The following is a 14,357-nucleotide window of genomic DNA, read 5'->3' on the forward strand; positions in this document are numbered from 1 at the left end:
GACAGTAAAGGATAAAAGGGTATAAACCATAAAGTCCAAGAGATGGGAGAAGAGACCACAGGAAATGAAAGATTTCCACAAATTTTTGCAATGAGTAGGAAGAAAATTAACTGGCCTAACAGATTTGAAGAAGCGAAAACCTACAGAGTGGGATACCAAAGAGAAGCAGGCCAATAGAATTTCAGAAGCACTCAGAACTAGAAGGAACAAGGAAAGGCGCCCAGAACTGAAGCCACAGGCCACAAACGAGGGGACTGAATGTAAATCTATTTGGTGAGCATTTGGGGCCCCTAGTCTCTTCCCCAACCCTGCTAGGTAGGGTATCCAGCTCCCTCCCCCCAACCTCCATTCAGAATTCTGGCAGCTACACTTCTAGGCTCCCCATCAGAAGACTGCAAGAGTCTTCTCAAAAGAAGATAAGACTTAACAGACTTTGAAATAAAGATATCTGTGCCCCACCTCCATCAATGAAAAGGCAGGCTTGCCCCTAGAGAAAAGCACACAAACTGACAAGTCGGGCTCAGACACTGGAAGCTTCCGATTAATTTTTCAGTTGCTGACACTCAAATATGAATGGACAGTCAAGAATCACAAGACATCTGGAAATGACCTCCAACAAAAAAGAGTGAAACCAAAACATGGGACTTCCCTGGTGGTCCACTGGTTAAGACGCTCTGCTTCAAATGCAGGGGTAATGGGTTTGATCCCTGGTTGGGGAACTAAGATCCCGCATGCCCGCAGTGCCGCCAAAATTTTTTTTTAAAAAAGAAAGAATGAAACCAAAACAAACAAAGGAATCCTGAGGAAGGGCCACTACTTGTGATGTATTCCTGCTAAAAACTTGAATCTAAATACCATCAAGCATCATCTAGAACTAAGTACCATCTTACAAAAAATACAAGGGACAAATAAAAATGACTTTAAAATCAGCAAAATCGATGATGTAGGAAACTTTACAGGACAAACAACTCAGTTCCTTCAATAAATAAACTGCAAAGGAAAGACAGGAAAACTTATACATTAAAAGAGACTTAAGATGCTTATTGAGACTTCCCTGGTAGCACAGTGGTTAAGAATCCACCTGCCAATGCAGGGGACACGGGTTCGATCCCTGGTCCAAGAAGATCCCACATGCCGCGGAGCAACTAAGCTCGCGAGCCACAACTACTGAAACTGCGCTCTAGAGCCCGTGAGCCACAACTACTGAGCCCGCGTGCCTAGAGACCATGCTCCACAACAAGAGAAGCCACCACTTGCTGCAACAACAGAAAAGCCCATGTGCAGCAGCGAAGACCCAATGCAGCCAAAATAATAATAATAATTTAAAAAAATAAAAATTAAGAAAATTATAATTAAAAAATTATTTTTAAAAGGATGCTTATCAACCAAATGTCATGCATAGACTTTGATTCTGGATCTTGATTTTAACAAACTACAACTGTCAAAAAACACGAAACAGGGCTTCCCTGGTGGCGCAGTGGTTGGGAATCCGCCTGCTGATGCAGGGGACACGGGTTCGTGCCCCAGTCCGGGAAGATCCGGAGCGGCTGGGCCCATGAGCCATGGCCGCTAAGCCTGTGCGTCCAGAGCCTGTGCTCTGCTACAGGAGAGGCCACAACAGTGAGAGACTTGCGTACCACAAAAAAAAAAAAAAAAAAAAAAAAAGAAACAATGAGGGAAATTTAAACTTTAAATTTTTTAAACTTAGAGTTAAAGAATTATCATTTTTTTTGCTGTGATAGTGGTGTTGGTTCTTTTAAAAGCATACTGTGTCTTTTACAGAACATAGAGAACAATTTACAGATAAAATATGATAAATTTAAGCACCAAAATAATTAAGGACAGTAATAAATTATAACACATTAAACAAAATGGGAATCCATGAGTCCAATCTGACAATAAAGGGATGAACAGATAGATAAACTGGGTAGAAAGGAGGGCTTAACTATACACAAAATGCCCAGAGACAAATGTGGAGGGAGTTGAGAGTTGGATAACCCCCATCTTATGACAATCATGGAGAAAATAATTTAAAAAAAGAAAAAGCAAAGAAGTTAAAAAGTGGTAAATGTGAATAAAGGTATATGGGGGTTCTCTGTATTATTTTTGCAACTTCTCTGAAGACTGAGATTATTTCAAGATAAAAAACAAAGCAAAAATAATACAGTGGCAGAGATATAAATGAAAGAAGATAGTTCATGAGTTAATTTTTGAAAATGGGCAATAGGTACATACTATATACATGGTTGAAATTCTTCATAATAATTTTTTTTTAATTCTGGAGTAAACAAAGACAATATGGGAAAGAAAAGAAAAAACCACCACCAACAAAAAAGAAAACCCTATGATTAATATCCTCAGTGAGATAAGAGAACATATTATATACACATAGAATAAAATAAGGATATTATTTAAAAGAAAACAAAAAAAGAACAAGAAAGATATAGGAGAATCAAAACATTAGAAGGTGGCTAATAAAGTTGAAGAAATGTCCCAGAAATAGGAAGAGGGGGGAAAATGACAAAAGGAAATAAAGTTAGAAAATCAAAGGCTCAATCCAGGGGATCAGATATATAACTAGCAGGAATTCCAGAGAGATATGAGAGAACAAAAGAGGAAGAAATCATCAAAGAAATAAGAAGTTTTTCAAAACTGAAAGATGTAAATCCTCAGATGAGAGGTCCTGAACCAAGGCCAAATGCCAGGGTAGATCAAACACTTTTTCCGACATGCAAGGAGAAAAGGCTTAAGATATGCCTTTATTGAGAAGATACAGGAAAACTGGACATTATCAAAATTAAACATTGGTGGGACTTCCCTGGTGGTCCAGTGGGTAAGACTGCACTCCCAATGCAGGAGACCTGGGGTTCGATCCCTGGTTGGGGAACTAGATCCCACATGCATGCCACAACTAAGAAGTCCACATGCCACAACTAAAGATCCGTGTGCTGCAACTAAGACCCAGAGCAGTCAAAATTAAATAAATAATTTTTTTAAAAAAATTAAACATTCATGCTTCAAAGGACATCATCAGGAAAGTGAAAAGAAAAAGAAAGTGAAAAGACAACTCAATGAGTGGGAAAAATATTTGCATATTTGCTAAGGAACTTGTATCTAGATTATATTTTTTAAATTCCTATAACTCAGTAATAAAGACAATTAACCATATTTAAAAATGGACAAAGGATGTGACTAGATATTTCTCCAAAGAAGATATGTAATCAGCCAATAAGAACATTGAGATGCTTAACATCATTAGCCATCAGGGAAATAAAAATCAAATCACAATGAAGTACCCATCAGAATGGCCATAATCAAAAAGACAGAAGGATAGGGGCTTCCCTGGTGGCGCAGTGGTTGAGAGTCTGCCTGACGATGCAGGGGACAAGGGTTCATGCCCCGGTCTGGGAGGATCCCACATGCCACAGCGGCTAGGCCCAAGAGCCATAGCCACTGGGCGTGTGCATCTGGAGCCTGTGCTCCGCGACGGGAGAGGCCACAACAGTGAGAGGCCCCCGTAAGGCAAAAAAAAAAAAAAAAAAAAAGACAGAAGGATAATAACAAGTATTGGTGAAGATGTAAAGAAACTGAAACCCTCCTACACTGCTGGTAGTAATGTAAAATGGTGCAGCCACTTTGGAAAACAACCTGGAAGTTCCTAAAAAGACAAATACAGTTACCATTTGATCCAGCAATCCCACTCTTGGTATATATCTAAGAGAACTGAAACCATATGTCTATACAAAAACTTGTACATGAATATTCATAGCAGCATTATTCGTAATAGCCAAAAAGTAGAAGCCCAAATGCCCACCAACTAAAGGATGGATAAACAAAATATGGTATATCCATACAATGGAATATTACTCAGCCATAGAAAGAAATGCAGTACTGTTACATGCTAAAACATGGATGAGCCTGGAAAACATTATGCTAAGTGAAAGACGCCAATAACAAAGGACCACGTATTGTATGATTCCATTTATATGAAATGCTCAGAACAGGAAAATCTATAGAGTCTGAAATTAAAGTGGTGGTTGCCTACAGCTGGGAGGATTGGAGGGAAACAGTGAAGTGACTTACTAATAGGTAAGGGTTTCTTTTTTGGGTAATTAAAATGTTCTAAAATTGATTAAGGTGGTGGTTGGATAACTGGGAATATACTAAAAACAAATGAACACTTTAAATGTGTGAACTGTATAGTATGTGAATTATATCGCAATAAAGCTATTAAAAAAAAGAAGAGGAGGAAGAAGTACCTGAAGTAGTGGTATTACAGGAAAATGTGCTCCAAAAACTAAGGAAATAAATCAAGAAAAAAAAAAAAAAAAAACAGGGATCTGGGCAACAATGAATCTAACACAAAAGAATAGTAAAAAAGGGGCTTCCCTGGTGGCGCAGTGGTTGGGAGTCCGCCTGCCGATGCAGGGGACACGGGTTCGTGCCCCGGTCCGGGAGGATCCCACATGCCGCGGAGCGGCTGGGCCCGTGAGCCATGGCCGCTGAGCCTGTGCGTCCGGAGCCTGTGCTCCGCGGCGGGAGAGGCCACAACAGTGAGAGGCCCGCATACCGCAAAAAAAAAAAAAAAAAAAAAAAAAAAATTAAAAAAAAAAGGGGCTTCCCTGGTGGCGCAGTGGTTGGGAGTCCGCCTGCCGATGCAGGGGACACGGGTTCGTGCCCCGGTCCGGGAAGATCCCACATGCCGCGGAGCGGCTGGGCCCGTGAGCCATGGCCGCTGAGCCTGCGCGTCCGGAGCCTGTGCTCCGCAAAGGGAGAGACCACAACAGTGTGAGGCCCGCCTACCACAAAAAAAAAAAAAAAAGAATAGTAAAAAGAAACAAATCCCAGGGCAGATGTGAAAGTAAGTCTCTGGATTAGAACTGGGAACAGCAGGCACAGAGCCACCAGATCAGATTAGAGCAGAGGAAAGTCTCCAGGAAAGAAATGGAACTGATGGTTTTGAGAGTATGCAAAAAATTACTGACAGGTCTATGAGAAATACTGAAGCATTCAGAAAAAAACATTAGTGATCTGTGCATGGAACACTAGGAAAATAAGACAATTATTAATTCTCAGAAAAGATGACGGGATGTACGAGAAAGGAAGAGTTGCAGTTAGTCTACTTGATTCAGCAGTGAATATGTTATATAATGTAAACACTGACTATTAACAACAAATTACCACATAACCACGTTGGTGAGATGAGGGAAGAAAACCTGTGCATCTCCCATGAATGGTCAACACTTAAGTGTAAACCTAACAAATCAAGAAATATCACCCATAAGGTTACTTACTTCCAATTTACAAATAACATCAGGAGGAACAGTTAGAAGAATGGAAATTGGAATTAGAGCCTGGAGACTATTTTCTAATATAAGGTTTTAATATTAATTTTTAAATACACATGTTAATTCGAAAAATGTAAAAGTATCTTAAAGAAGTTTCTACAGTATTCAAAAGGTTCTAACAATAACTGAGAAATGAATGATCTTACTAAAGAAAAGCAAGAAAATACCTAAATTTATATACTAGGTCGCAGAATAAGTTTCAACTACTTCCAGGGAGCCTTCCATGACACCTCCAAGCCTCATATTTCCATGGCACTTAGGCGGGTAACATGCCACCTAGAGTGTATAGATTAGATTCAAAATAGCATTCATGGAGCTGGTACTCTGTGCCATGCACAGTACTAAACAGTTTTCATTAATTACCTGCTTTAATACCACCACCCCAACAGGTGGTAACCATCTTTATTTTACAGAAGAAATGCCCCACGTCACCAGCTAAGTAGGACAGCTGGGGCTGGTACTCAGGGCCCTAACACGATTCAGTCAACAAATCTTTACTATAATCCAGAGGTTAACAATAAATCTGAACGGCCTCCCATCAAATAAAAACGGAGCACTAATTTCCCGCTGCGGGTGTTTGCCCAATTGGCCCTCGGGGCTCAGGTGTGGGCCCTAAGGTCTGAAAACGCTCGCCCGTCGCTCGGCCACGCAGCAGGGATCCAGAAACCCCGGATTCGGATCCGCGCACGCTAACGAGCCTTGCACTGACGCCGCACCGGCACCCGCCTGCGGCACCCCAGACGCGCAGGACAACGTCGGGCGAGGAACATGGGCCTCGGGAGCCGTCCTGCGCGCCCTTTCCACCTCTCCTCCACTCTCGGACTTCAGCCCCATGGGGAGGTAGCCTCACCTGCACTTCTAGAGGAGGAAACGGACGCTCCCACAGGGCAGTCACCGGCCAGGCTCGGAGGGACGTGCGCTCGTCGCTGGGCTCCGGCCGCAGAGACCAAGCACTCCCGCCTCACGCCTCAGAAAAGTCCCGGCGTCCACTGTCTGGTCTCCTCAAGCCCGCGCGGCCTACGCCAAGCCTCCGCGCTTTCCCGCCCATTAGGACGCAGATCTCGCGCCGGCCCCGCCCCCGTCTCCACGGCGACGCGGCGTGCGTGAGGGACGCCCAGTCCGAGACCCGGGAGTTAGCGGAGCCTCAGGGCAGCAGGCGACACACCTCCCTGTGGCCGCCTTGGAGCCCCAGCAATGCGAGTTGGTCCTGAGGTGCGTGGATAGACGCGCTGTCAGGGCGGCCCCGCGGAGGGCTCTCTGCCTCCGTGGCCCACTCGCTTCTTTCACAGCTCGGCCTCCCACTGCTACTCTTAGACACGAGGAGTGGGAGCTGTTTTGAAGCGGATTCCCGAATTAACGCTTCGCGCGGCAAACACCAGGGACGAGGCTACCGTGTAGAGGCCGGCGCGGACCGAGGCCCTCCTTCCCCCACCTCCGGGCTCCCGCGTGAGCCTCTCTGGCTCTCGGTTCTCGATGGTTTCCGGGGAACGCAAGCCGGTCCCCGGAGCCTGGGGCGAGCGCATTCGTAGACTGGGAGGTCGTCAATCTTGACCGCGCGGGTGAGGGTTGCGCCGCCGGCGAATTAACATGATCCCAGGTTGATGGTGTCTCTTAACCATTACTTTTAAAATGTAATTAACAAGCATTGTTAGTAAATAGTCATTAATTTAAAAGATGATCAGAGTGGGCCCAAATTTTAAAAAGTAGGGATGGGAGACGGTAGGTAGGGCATTTTTTTTTTTTAATTAACGAATAGTTGATTTACAATGCTGTTAGTTTCAGGTATACAGCAAAGTGATTCAGTTTTATATATATATATATATATATATATATATACTATTCTTTTTCAGATTAATTTTCATTATAGGTTAAGGGAGGGCATTTTTATATCCTTTTCATCTGTGCTTTGTAAAGCATTACTTGAAACACTTGAGATTTCTGGTGGAGAGCGCAAAACAAAGGCTAGCATTATGCATTTAAATGCTTGAAAGATTTTTTGTTAAAAACGAGGGAAAAAAACTTGTTGGGTGCCTTGGTATTAGAATCACAGGTAATTTGCATTTTTGCTCTATTTTTTTAACCTATGTTAATTTTTGTAATTAAAAGTGTTTAAAAGAAGTTCCACTTTAGCGGGACACGGGAACCAATCTTTAATCTGAAGTTATGTGGCAAAGTAGTTTTTAAATAATTTAGTTACTTTCAAAGTCCTGATTTACACTGTAACTAATATTTACTTACTGTAATGTTACTTATAACTCTTATAAGTACTTTATTAAATTACATTTATATAAATTATGACAATCCAGGATAAATCAGTAAGCATGCTTTCTAAATGATGTGCTGATACTTTGTCATGTGCATTTACCACCATCAGCTTTGACTAATTTAGTAAGGAATTAAAGGCATTTCCATTTGAATTATAATGAAAATAAGTCCCATTGGGTAAGATAACAATATAGAATAACAATAGCTAGTGCAGCAGCACTTGGTGATGTCAGACTCTTAACTACTTTGCATATATAAAGTCAAAGATGTAAAGTGCCAGAAAGGGTTAATTTGCTCTATGGTCTTACATAAGTCTCTTAATAATTTCTATGTAGTCGTTGAATACATGATGCCACAACTGTGAAACTGTTCAAATCCTGTTTTTTTGGAAGTAGGGATTACCCTTGGAGAAAGAAAAGCTGAGTAGGAAAAAGCTCATTTAGAAAGGTGGAGAGCAGTGGAGGTCTGAGTTGAGGCTGCTCTCAAAATTTTTAGGTTTCTGATTTCTATTTGCTTCTCTGCTGTTCTTGGACTGTTAATTTCCCCAACTGATTGAAAGTTGGGAGTCCCCTTACACCAAATTTTGAAACAAGAATTTGAACCTAAACCAGGATCTTACAAATATTTAGTAAAGAAGTCGAATCTTTTCTCTTACTCTCTCAAAGGGGTTCCTATAACTGATATTTGAAAATTCATTTTCCTTGCAAAAGGGGGCACTTAGAATTACAAATTATCATTCCTGCCAAAGAAAATAACATTCAAAAGCGACAATGAAACAAGGATTTGCAAGCATCTAGCTTTTATATGACACAGGTGAAAGAAGTTCACAGATGCCCTCCCTTAGTAAATGATTACCTTTATTCCTAGGTAATAATCATCTTCTCCTTTAATAAGGACAGATTCAGGCTTTGAGAGGTAAGAAGTGAATTGAGAACATGGTTCTACAAGACATTAAAGAAGAACCTGGGGGAAGAGTACATCCTCCATAGGATAGACCAGAGGACCCAGGAAATAAGCTTCAGGCCAGGCGTTTATCATAATAGCTACAGTGCCTTGAGCACATTTCATATAATGGCTGGTGGTAATTTAAAAATATGCCCACAAATTCTGTGACACTATTCCCGTATAAAGGTGTAGTCTAAGTCCTCTTCCCTTGAATATAGGCCAGCCTTAGTGATGCCTATCTAAGGAACAGCATGTGGCAGAACAGACAGAGTGACTTCGAGGCTAGGCTGTGCAACTGTCTGGCCCTCTCCTAATTGGACACTTGCCTGGGAATCTAGCCACCATGTTATGAGGGAGCTCAGGCCACAGAGAGACCAGGTTTAAGTGTTCCAGCAGTAGCTCCATTGGTTCCAGCTGACAGCCACCACCAACCACCAAACGTGAGTGAGTGAGCCATTAGATGTTCCTAGCATACAGCCTTCCAGCTGATGTTGAAGGGAGCAGAGACCAGCTGTCCCAGTTAGGACCACCCCAAATTACAGATTTGGTGCAAAATAAATGTTGGGTTAAACCATTGAGTTTGGGGATAGTTTGTTACACAGCAAAAGATAACCAGAACAGTGGAGGGGGGGGTTCTTGTTTTGTTTTTTGCGGTACGCGGGCCTCTCACTGTTGTGGCCTCTCCCATTGCAGAGCACAGCCTCCAGACGCGCAAGCTCCGCAGCATGTAAGGTCTTCCTGGACCTGGGCACAAACCCGTGTCCCGTGCATCGGCAGACGGACTCTAAACCACTGCACCACCAGGGAAGCCCCAGAACAGTGGTTTTAATGTTATCTCTTTAAAGCCTGAAAAGTAGATACTGCTATCTCTTTTTGATGAGTAACCAAGTTCAAAAAAGTGAAGCGACTGGCTCTGGTTTCACAGAGTGGCAGAGCCAGGATTTAAGAGCTTCAAATAAATAGGCCTTCTCCACTTCTCCACAGTGGCTTGCAGAGAGAGTACAGTTGTGAGAAACTCATTTTATTCATCATTACAGACGAAAAGAAAAAGTTTTCATAATTGTGTTGTCCGTTGTCAATATTCAAGGACAGGAACTTAGTGCCCAATCACTGCCCAATCGGCTGATTTCACAAGTGAAGCTCAAAGAAAGTAGGCCCCTTCAAAGAAATGTAGACTTCGCTATACTTTGGCGAGAAAAATTACATTTCCCTCCACAGCCATGTATCATTCCACGGTCCCACGGGGCAGAAACCGGCTCACACGTGATCTCCATCAAACCTTTCCTCTCCGCATGGCAATTACTCTCATTTGTTCACAGAGGAGGGAAATTATATGTGCGTCTGTGTGGCCGTCAGCCGGTCTCAGCACTACATACTAACCGCCTGACATTCGCAGTTTCATCTTTCACCCAAACGCACTTGCACTTCTTCCCGTGCAGGTTATGGGGCGGGAAAGAACACTTCAATGAATTTGTCAGTCGCCCGTAGCTCATTCAAAAGCAGCCGTGGCAAGTTTGCTTATTAATACAGCAACGCGTAATCTCGCTTATTCCTCATACACATAGAAGCCATTTTAATAAGAGCGAAACTCAGAAATCAGAACTTTGCCCAAGATTACACCACCAGTAAAAAAAAAAAGAGCCAATGTTCGAACCCCAACCGGAAGGCGCAAAGCTCTCAAGTTCGCCTAACTCACATTCCCGCTGCCGAAGCCCCAGGGTTCTCCGCCGACGCGAACCATGCAAACGCAGCGACCAACCCACTTCCCTACCGCGATCACCCTCCCTGGAGAGCAGCCAGGCGGGGGTCGCGAGCTTCAAGCTCCGCCCCGCCCCGAAGCGCGCGTGGGAACTGGGCATCTTCCCCGGGGCTGCCCACGACGACCGCCTGCGCACAACTGGGAGGGCTTCCGCGGCCCCCGGCCGGGCCTACTCCCCCTACCGCCATCCCCTCCCGGCCTCCGCCTCCTCGCCGCCGTGCGTACGCAGGGGCCGGCGCCCAGGGAGCGCGCCGTGATGTTTCCTTTTTCCGGCCGGCACCGCCGCGGACACCTCACATCCGGGCGCGCGTCGGTGAAGGCTGCGCTGGGGCCCGGGTGCGTGGAGGGAGTTATTAAGGGGGAGGGGGCCGGGGAGGAGGGGCGGAGGGCTGGGCCGCGGTTACGGCGGCTGAAGGGAGACAATCCGAACGGGTGGGGGGGGCCGAGAGCGAAGGCCGCGCGGAGCAGTCCTCGGACCGGCGCAGGCGGCGGGCAGGGGAGCGGCGGCCGAGGCAACGAGTAAGGACCGGGTGGCGGCTGGGGCGCCGGGATTCGTGGCGCCGCGCGCCTGTGCCCGCGGGAAGAGAAACGGAGCGGGTGCGCTGCGCCCGGGTTCGCGGGCGTGAGCGAGCGCCGGGGCGCGCGCGGGGGCCGGGCAGGGGCGCGAGGCCAGCGGGGCGGCCGGCTGGCAGCGGGCAGGCTGGCGGGGCCCGAGCCGCCGGGCCGGGGCGGATGGCGGCGGGCCTGTACCGGCTCCAGCTCGGAGCTCCCGGGCCGGGGGATTCGGCCTCTCCGCTTCCTCCGGCCCGCCTCACCTCCGTGAGTACTGTCCCCGCCCTTCCTCCGAAGGAGGCTGCTGGGCCGGGGCCTGCGCGAGAGGCCGGGGGTTGGGGTCTCGGCCAGGGGAAGCTGAGTTTTGGAGCTGAAGCCGGCGCTCGCCTCCTCCTTGCCAGGGGCTCCCTTGACATGTCCACAGGTGCGGCTGGCCTAGTGAGGGGCGCTCGGGCCCCGTCCCCAGTCCCTGGCCTCCGGTAACAAGGGGCAGCTGGCGCCGTCCATTGGCAAGTGACAGGCACTTTACCACTGCCCGACTTTCCGGATCCCTAGCTCCAGCCAGTCTCCTACCTGCCCCCACTCCGAGAAACTTCCCCATTACTGCCTGAATGGCCCTCACGGGTGGCAGCGACTAGTGTTGGTTTCTTTTTGTATTAAAACTGCTTAAAGGCTGGACCCTGATTTGGGCATGTTGCACTTCTTTCTTTATCCTGTTCATGCTTACTTAGACCTCTTTGCTAGAAGAGGTATCTAAGTACCAGTGTTTCTGTTTCCAAGTGGGTTCTGGTTTATAGCGTAATTGTTGGGTGAGGGTTTTTTAAAGGTAGGCAGTCTAACAGATATGAACTTCCGTTTCTTAAACAGTCAGGACTTCTGAAAATTTATTGTTCTCAGTGACAGTTTTGTGCTGATTTCTTCCAGGTGCAAAGAACTGTAGACCAAGGAGCCATGGATAGAAGTGTGGGTGAAACAGAAAATGGAGATGCCTTCCTTGACCTGAAGAAGCAACCGGCTTCCAAATCCCCGCATCGCTATACAAAAGTAGGCTTTGTTATTAATGAAATAATGTTTCTTTATAGGTGAGGTTAGTAACATTGTGTAGGAATTTCATTAGCATCATTTAAAGTGGTAGTCCCATTCTGACTCACTATGAACTAAATATTAACTAGATTTAGTAAAGCATTGCTTTGCACTTTTTTCTGCAGTGTGAATACCCAGAGTTTAAACTAGAATTTGCCTCTAAGTAGCCTTCAGGTGAAGGGAATATTGGCTTGATATTCCCTGTGTGAATTTGTGAATCAGTATATGTTGGCAGACAAATTCTGTAACAGCTGTGTAATTGGTGTGTTATTGACTTACATTCCATAGAATAAGGATTTCAGCTCTGGGATGCCTCACAGAAATCAGTGTCCTCTGTATTGATGTTTCCTTGAGAGGTGAACTCTCCACAGGAATACTCCTTGGTGTGCTTGCCTAGGGTAACCAGATTTTTTAATTCTTTTTTTTTTTTTTTTTTTTTTAACTTCCTGTTGTAAAATGCATATGGACTCGACAAAAGTTAAGACTTCAAGCTAAATACTTGTGGTGATTTAAAACTCCTCCAGATATCTGCTCTTTGGGCGGGGGGAGGAGGAATCACCTCAAGGTTGTATATTTATTGAAGCTATTGTTTCACTGTCCTGTGGGCTACTGAACATTTCTGAAGAGGTAGACCGGAGCATGAATTCTTTACTAGTCCACTGAACTGTGTTGAGCTGGAGTACATAAAATGTGCATGGGACTGTTGACAGGAAGGGTTGTGTCCTAGTTGGGCCCATATCTATTACTTCCCTGGTGTGAACCCCATCAAGGATTCTAACGTGGTTATTGTCCCTGGCTTTCCACGATACTGATTGGTTAGTATTTTAAACTCTGGCCTTGTTTGTGTACTGATGCAACTACTTGATAAACTATCCGATGCTATTGGAGTAATATTCATTTTTAGCATAAAAAAAAACCTTGAGGAAAAGAGTGTTTTCAGGTGTAAAAGAGTTGGTTAATTGCTGTGTTAATACAATCTGTTTTGGCATGACAGAATGTGAGTTGATAGAGAACACTTTACTTCTTCATTCAGATTTGGTCTTCCCAAGTATATTATAGTTTCTCTCAAACCTGAGAGTGCTTGTATAGTATTTCACTACTTAAATTCATTACCTAAAATGTTGACAGGTGAAATCTGAATGGAGAAAAGCTTATTAAATGAAGGGAAAGTGATTTGAACTGCTCTTACTGATACAAGCTCATGTGAATTCAGGTCTCCTAGCAGTTTTTGAATAAAAGTTCTGACTGGTACTTTACATGTAGAGTCCAGGCATAGAGGCTTTTGAATCACTGTCACACATTCATCAGAGGGTAGCATGTATATTTCATCTTTAATATATATCCATCTTTATGCATAAGTCATTTTTAGAAAGATATTATTAGTCTTTCTTAGTGTAGAACTTATATATGTCTACAGTAAAGACTGAGAAGCTCAATATTGCCCATTTTTGACAATCCAACCTCAGAATTCTGCCATGCTTAGATAAATGTGCCTTAAAGAAATTTTTAGGTTGACAGTTAAGTTTACATTCAATGGTCTTCTCTCCCCAATTTAGTTAGAAATAGTTTTACTTTCCACTTCATTCAAGAGTACTTAGTTAATGGCAGTTTTAGGGTCATGTTTAGGCAGTGTTGGGGTATTAGGGTAGTGCTTTCATATATATGTTTCTCAACACTGGTAATTTTATGTGGGATTTGAGGCAAACTAAGCCTTTTTCCTTTTGAAGGAAGTTTGAAACAGTCCTATGTTCTGAGCACTATAATAAATGTCTTTTGGTTCCACAACTGGAATAATATTTGAGCCATCGTACTCCTTATTTACATATTGAGATCAAACTATTGGAATAAATAAAGCATTTAGTAATGTGTCCGCTGCTTCAAGTTCACAAGCTAGAAAGTTTAGAAGCAGTAGAAGGAAACTGTCCTCAGTGATTTTTGTAAGTGATGTCTTTTCTGAAAACTTTTGTAATTGAGGGATTTGTAATTAACTACAGGGTCAAAAAAACACTAGCCAGATTAGAGGGTTTCTTAAGCTTTGACCCTTCTCCATTTAGTAGTATTCATTTGTTTTATGGGATAACATGAATAGTCTGTTCAGAATTAGAGGTCTTTTCCCCATGAAGGTGGAGGAGTTCAGATGTTTGGCGAGTGCTTTTCAAGGTAACAGACCAGAATTTCCTGTGTGGTAGGACATCCTTTAGTCCAGCTTGCTTCTCAAACCTTAATGTGTCTGGGGATCACCTATGAACCTTGGTAAAGTGTGAATTCTGATTGTTAGGGCAGGGGTGGACTTGAAAATGTGGTCTTTTAACCAGTTCCCAGGTGGTGCCCATTCTGCTGGTCCACTGACCATGCTTTGAGTAGCAAGGCTTTAGTCGTCTGGAGAACTTGAAATATGGTGTTGA

The 14,357-nt window shown here is 44.3% G+C and overlaps 2 protein-coding genes across 15 annotated transcripts in view; one reads left to right on the forward strand and one right to left on the reverse strand.

Annotated features, from left to right (window-relative positions):
* SFI1 (SFI1 centrin binding protein) overlaps positions 1 to 10,640 on the reverse strand; it is an 87,372-nt gene extending 76,732 nt beyond the window's left edge. For 2 of the 9 annotated variants that reach the window (XM_067014772.1, XM_067014764.1), the window contains exon 1: positions 6,199 to 6,343. The gene's annotated coding sequence lies outside the window, so the exon portion shown is untranslated. Of the gene's footprint in view, positions 1 to 6,198; positions 6,782 to 10,254; positions 10,521 to 10,542 lie in introns of those variants that run through there. The other 7 variants (XM_067014770.1, XM_067014769.1, XM_059040096.2 and 4 more) reach the window with 7 other exon arrangements.
* The window catches only part of EIF4ENIF1 (eukaryotic translation initiation factor 4E nuclear import factor 1), a 42,739-nt gene continuing 38,771 nt past the window's right edge, over positions 10,390 to 14,357 (forward strand). For 2 of the 6 annotated variants that reach the window (XM_059040109.2, XM_067014776.1), the window contains exons 1-2: positions 10,701 to 10,836; positions 11,794 to 11,913. In XM_059040109.2, coding sequence (XP_058896092.1) covers positions 11,821 to 11,913 — 93 coding nt within the window. In that variant the 5' untranslated portion in view covers positions 10,701 to 10,836; positions 11,794 to 11,820. Of the gene's footprint in view, positions 10,654 to 10,700; positions 10,837 to 11,005; positions 11,137 to 11,793; positions 11,914 to 14,357 lie in introns of those variants that run through there. The other 4 variants (XM_059040108.2, XM_059040107.2, XM_067014777.1 and 1 more) reach the window with 3 other exon arrangements.

The sequence above is a fragment of the Kogia breviceps genome, chromosome 15, assembly GCF_026419965.1.
Source record: "Kogia breviceps isolate mKogBre1 chromosome 15, mKogBre1 haplotype 1, whole genome shotgun sequence".
Lineage (NCBI taxonomy): Eukaryota > Metazoa > Chordata > Mammalia > Artiodactyla > Physeteridae > Kogia > Kogia breviceps.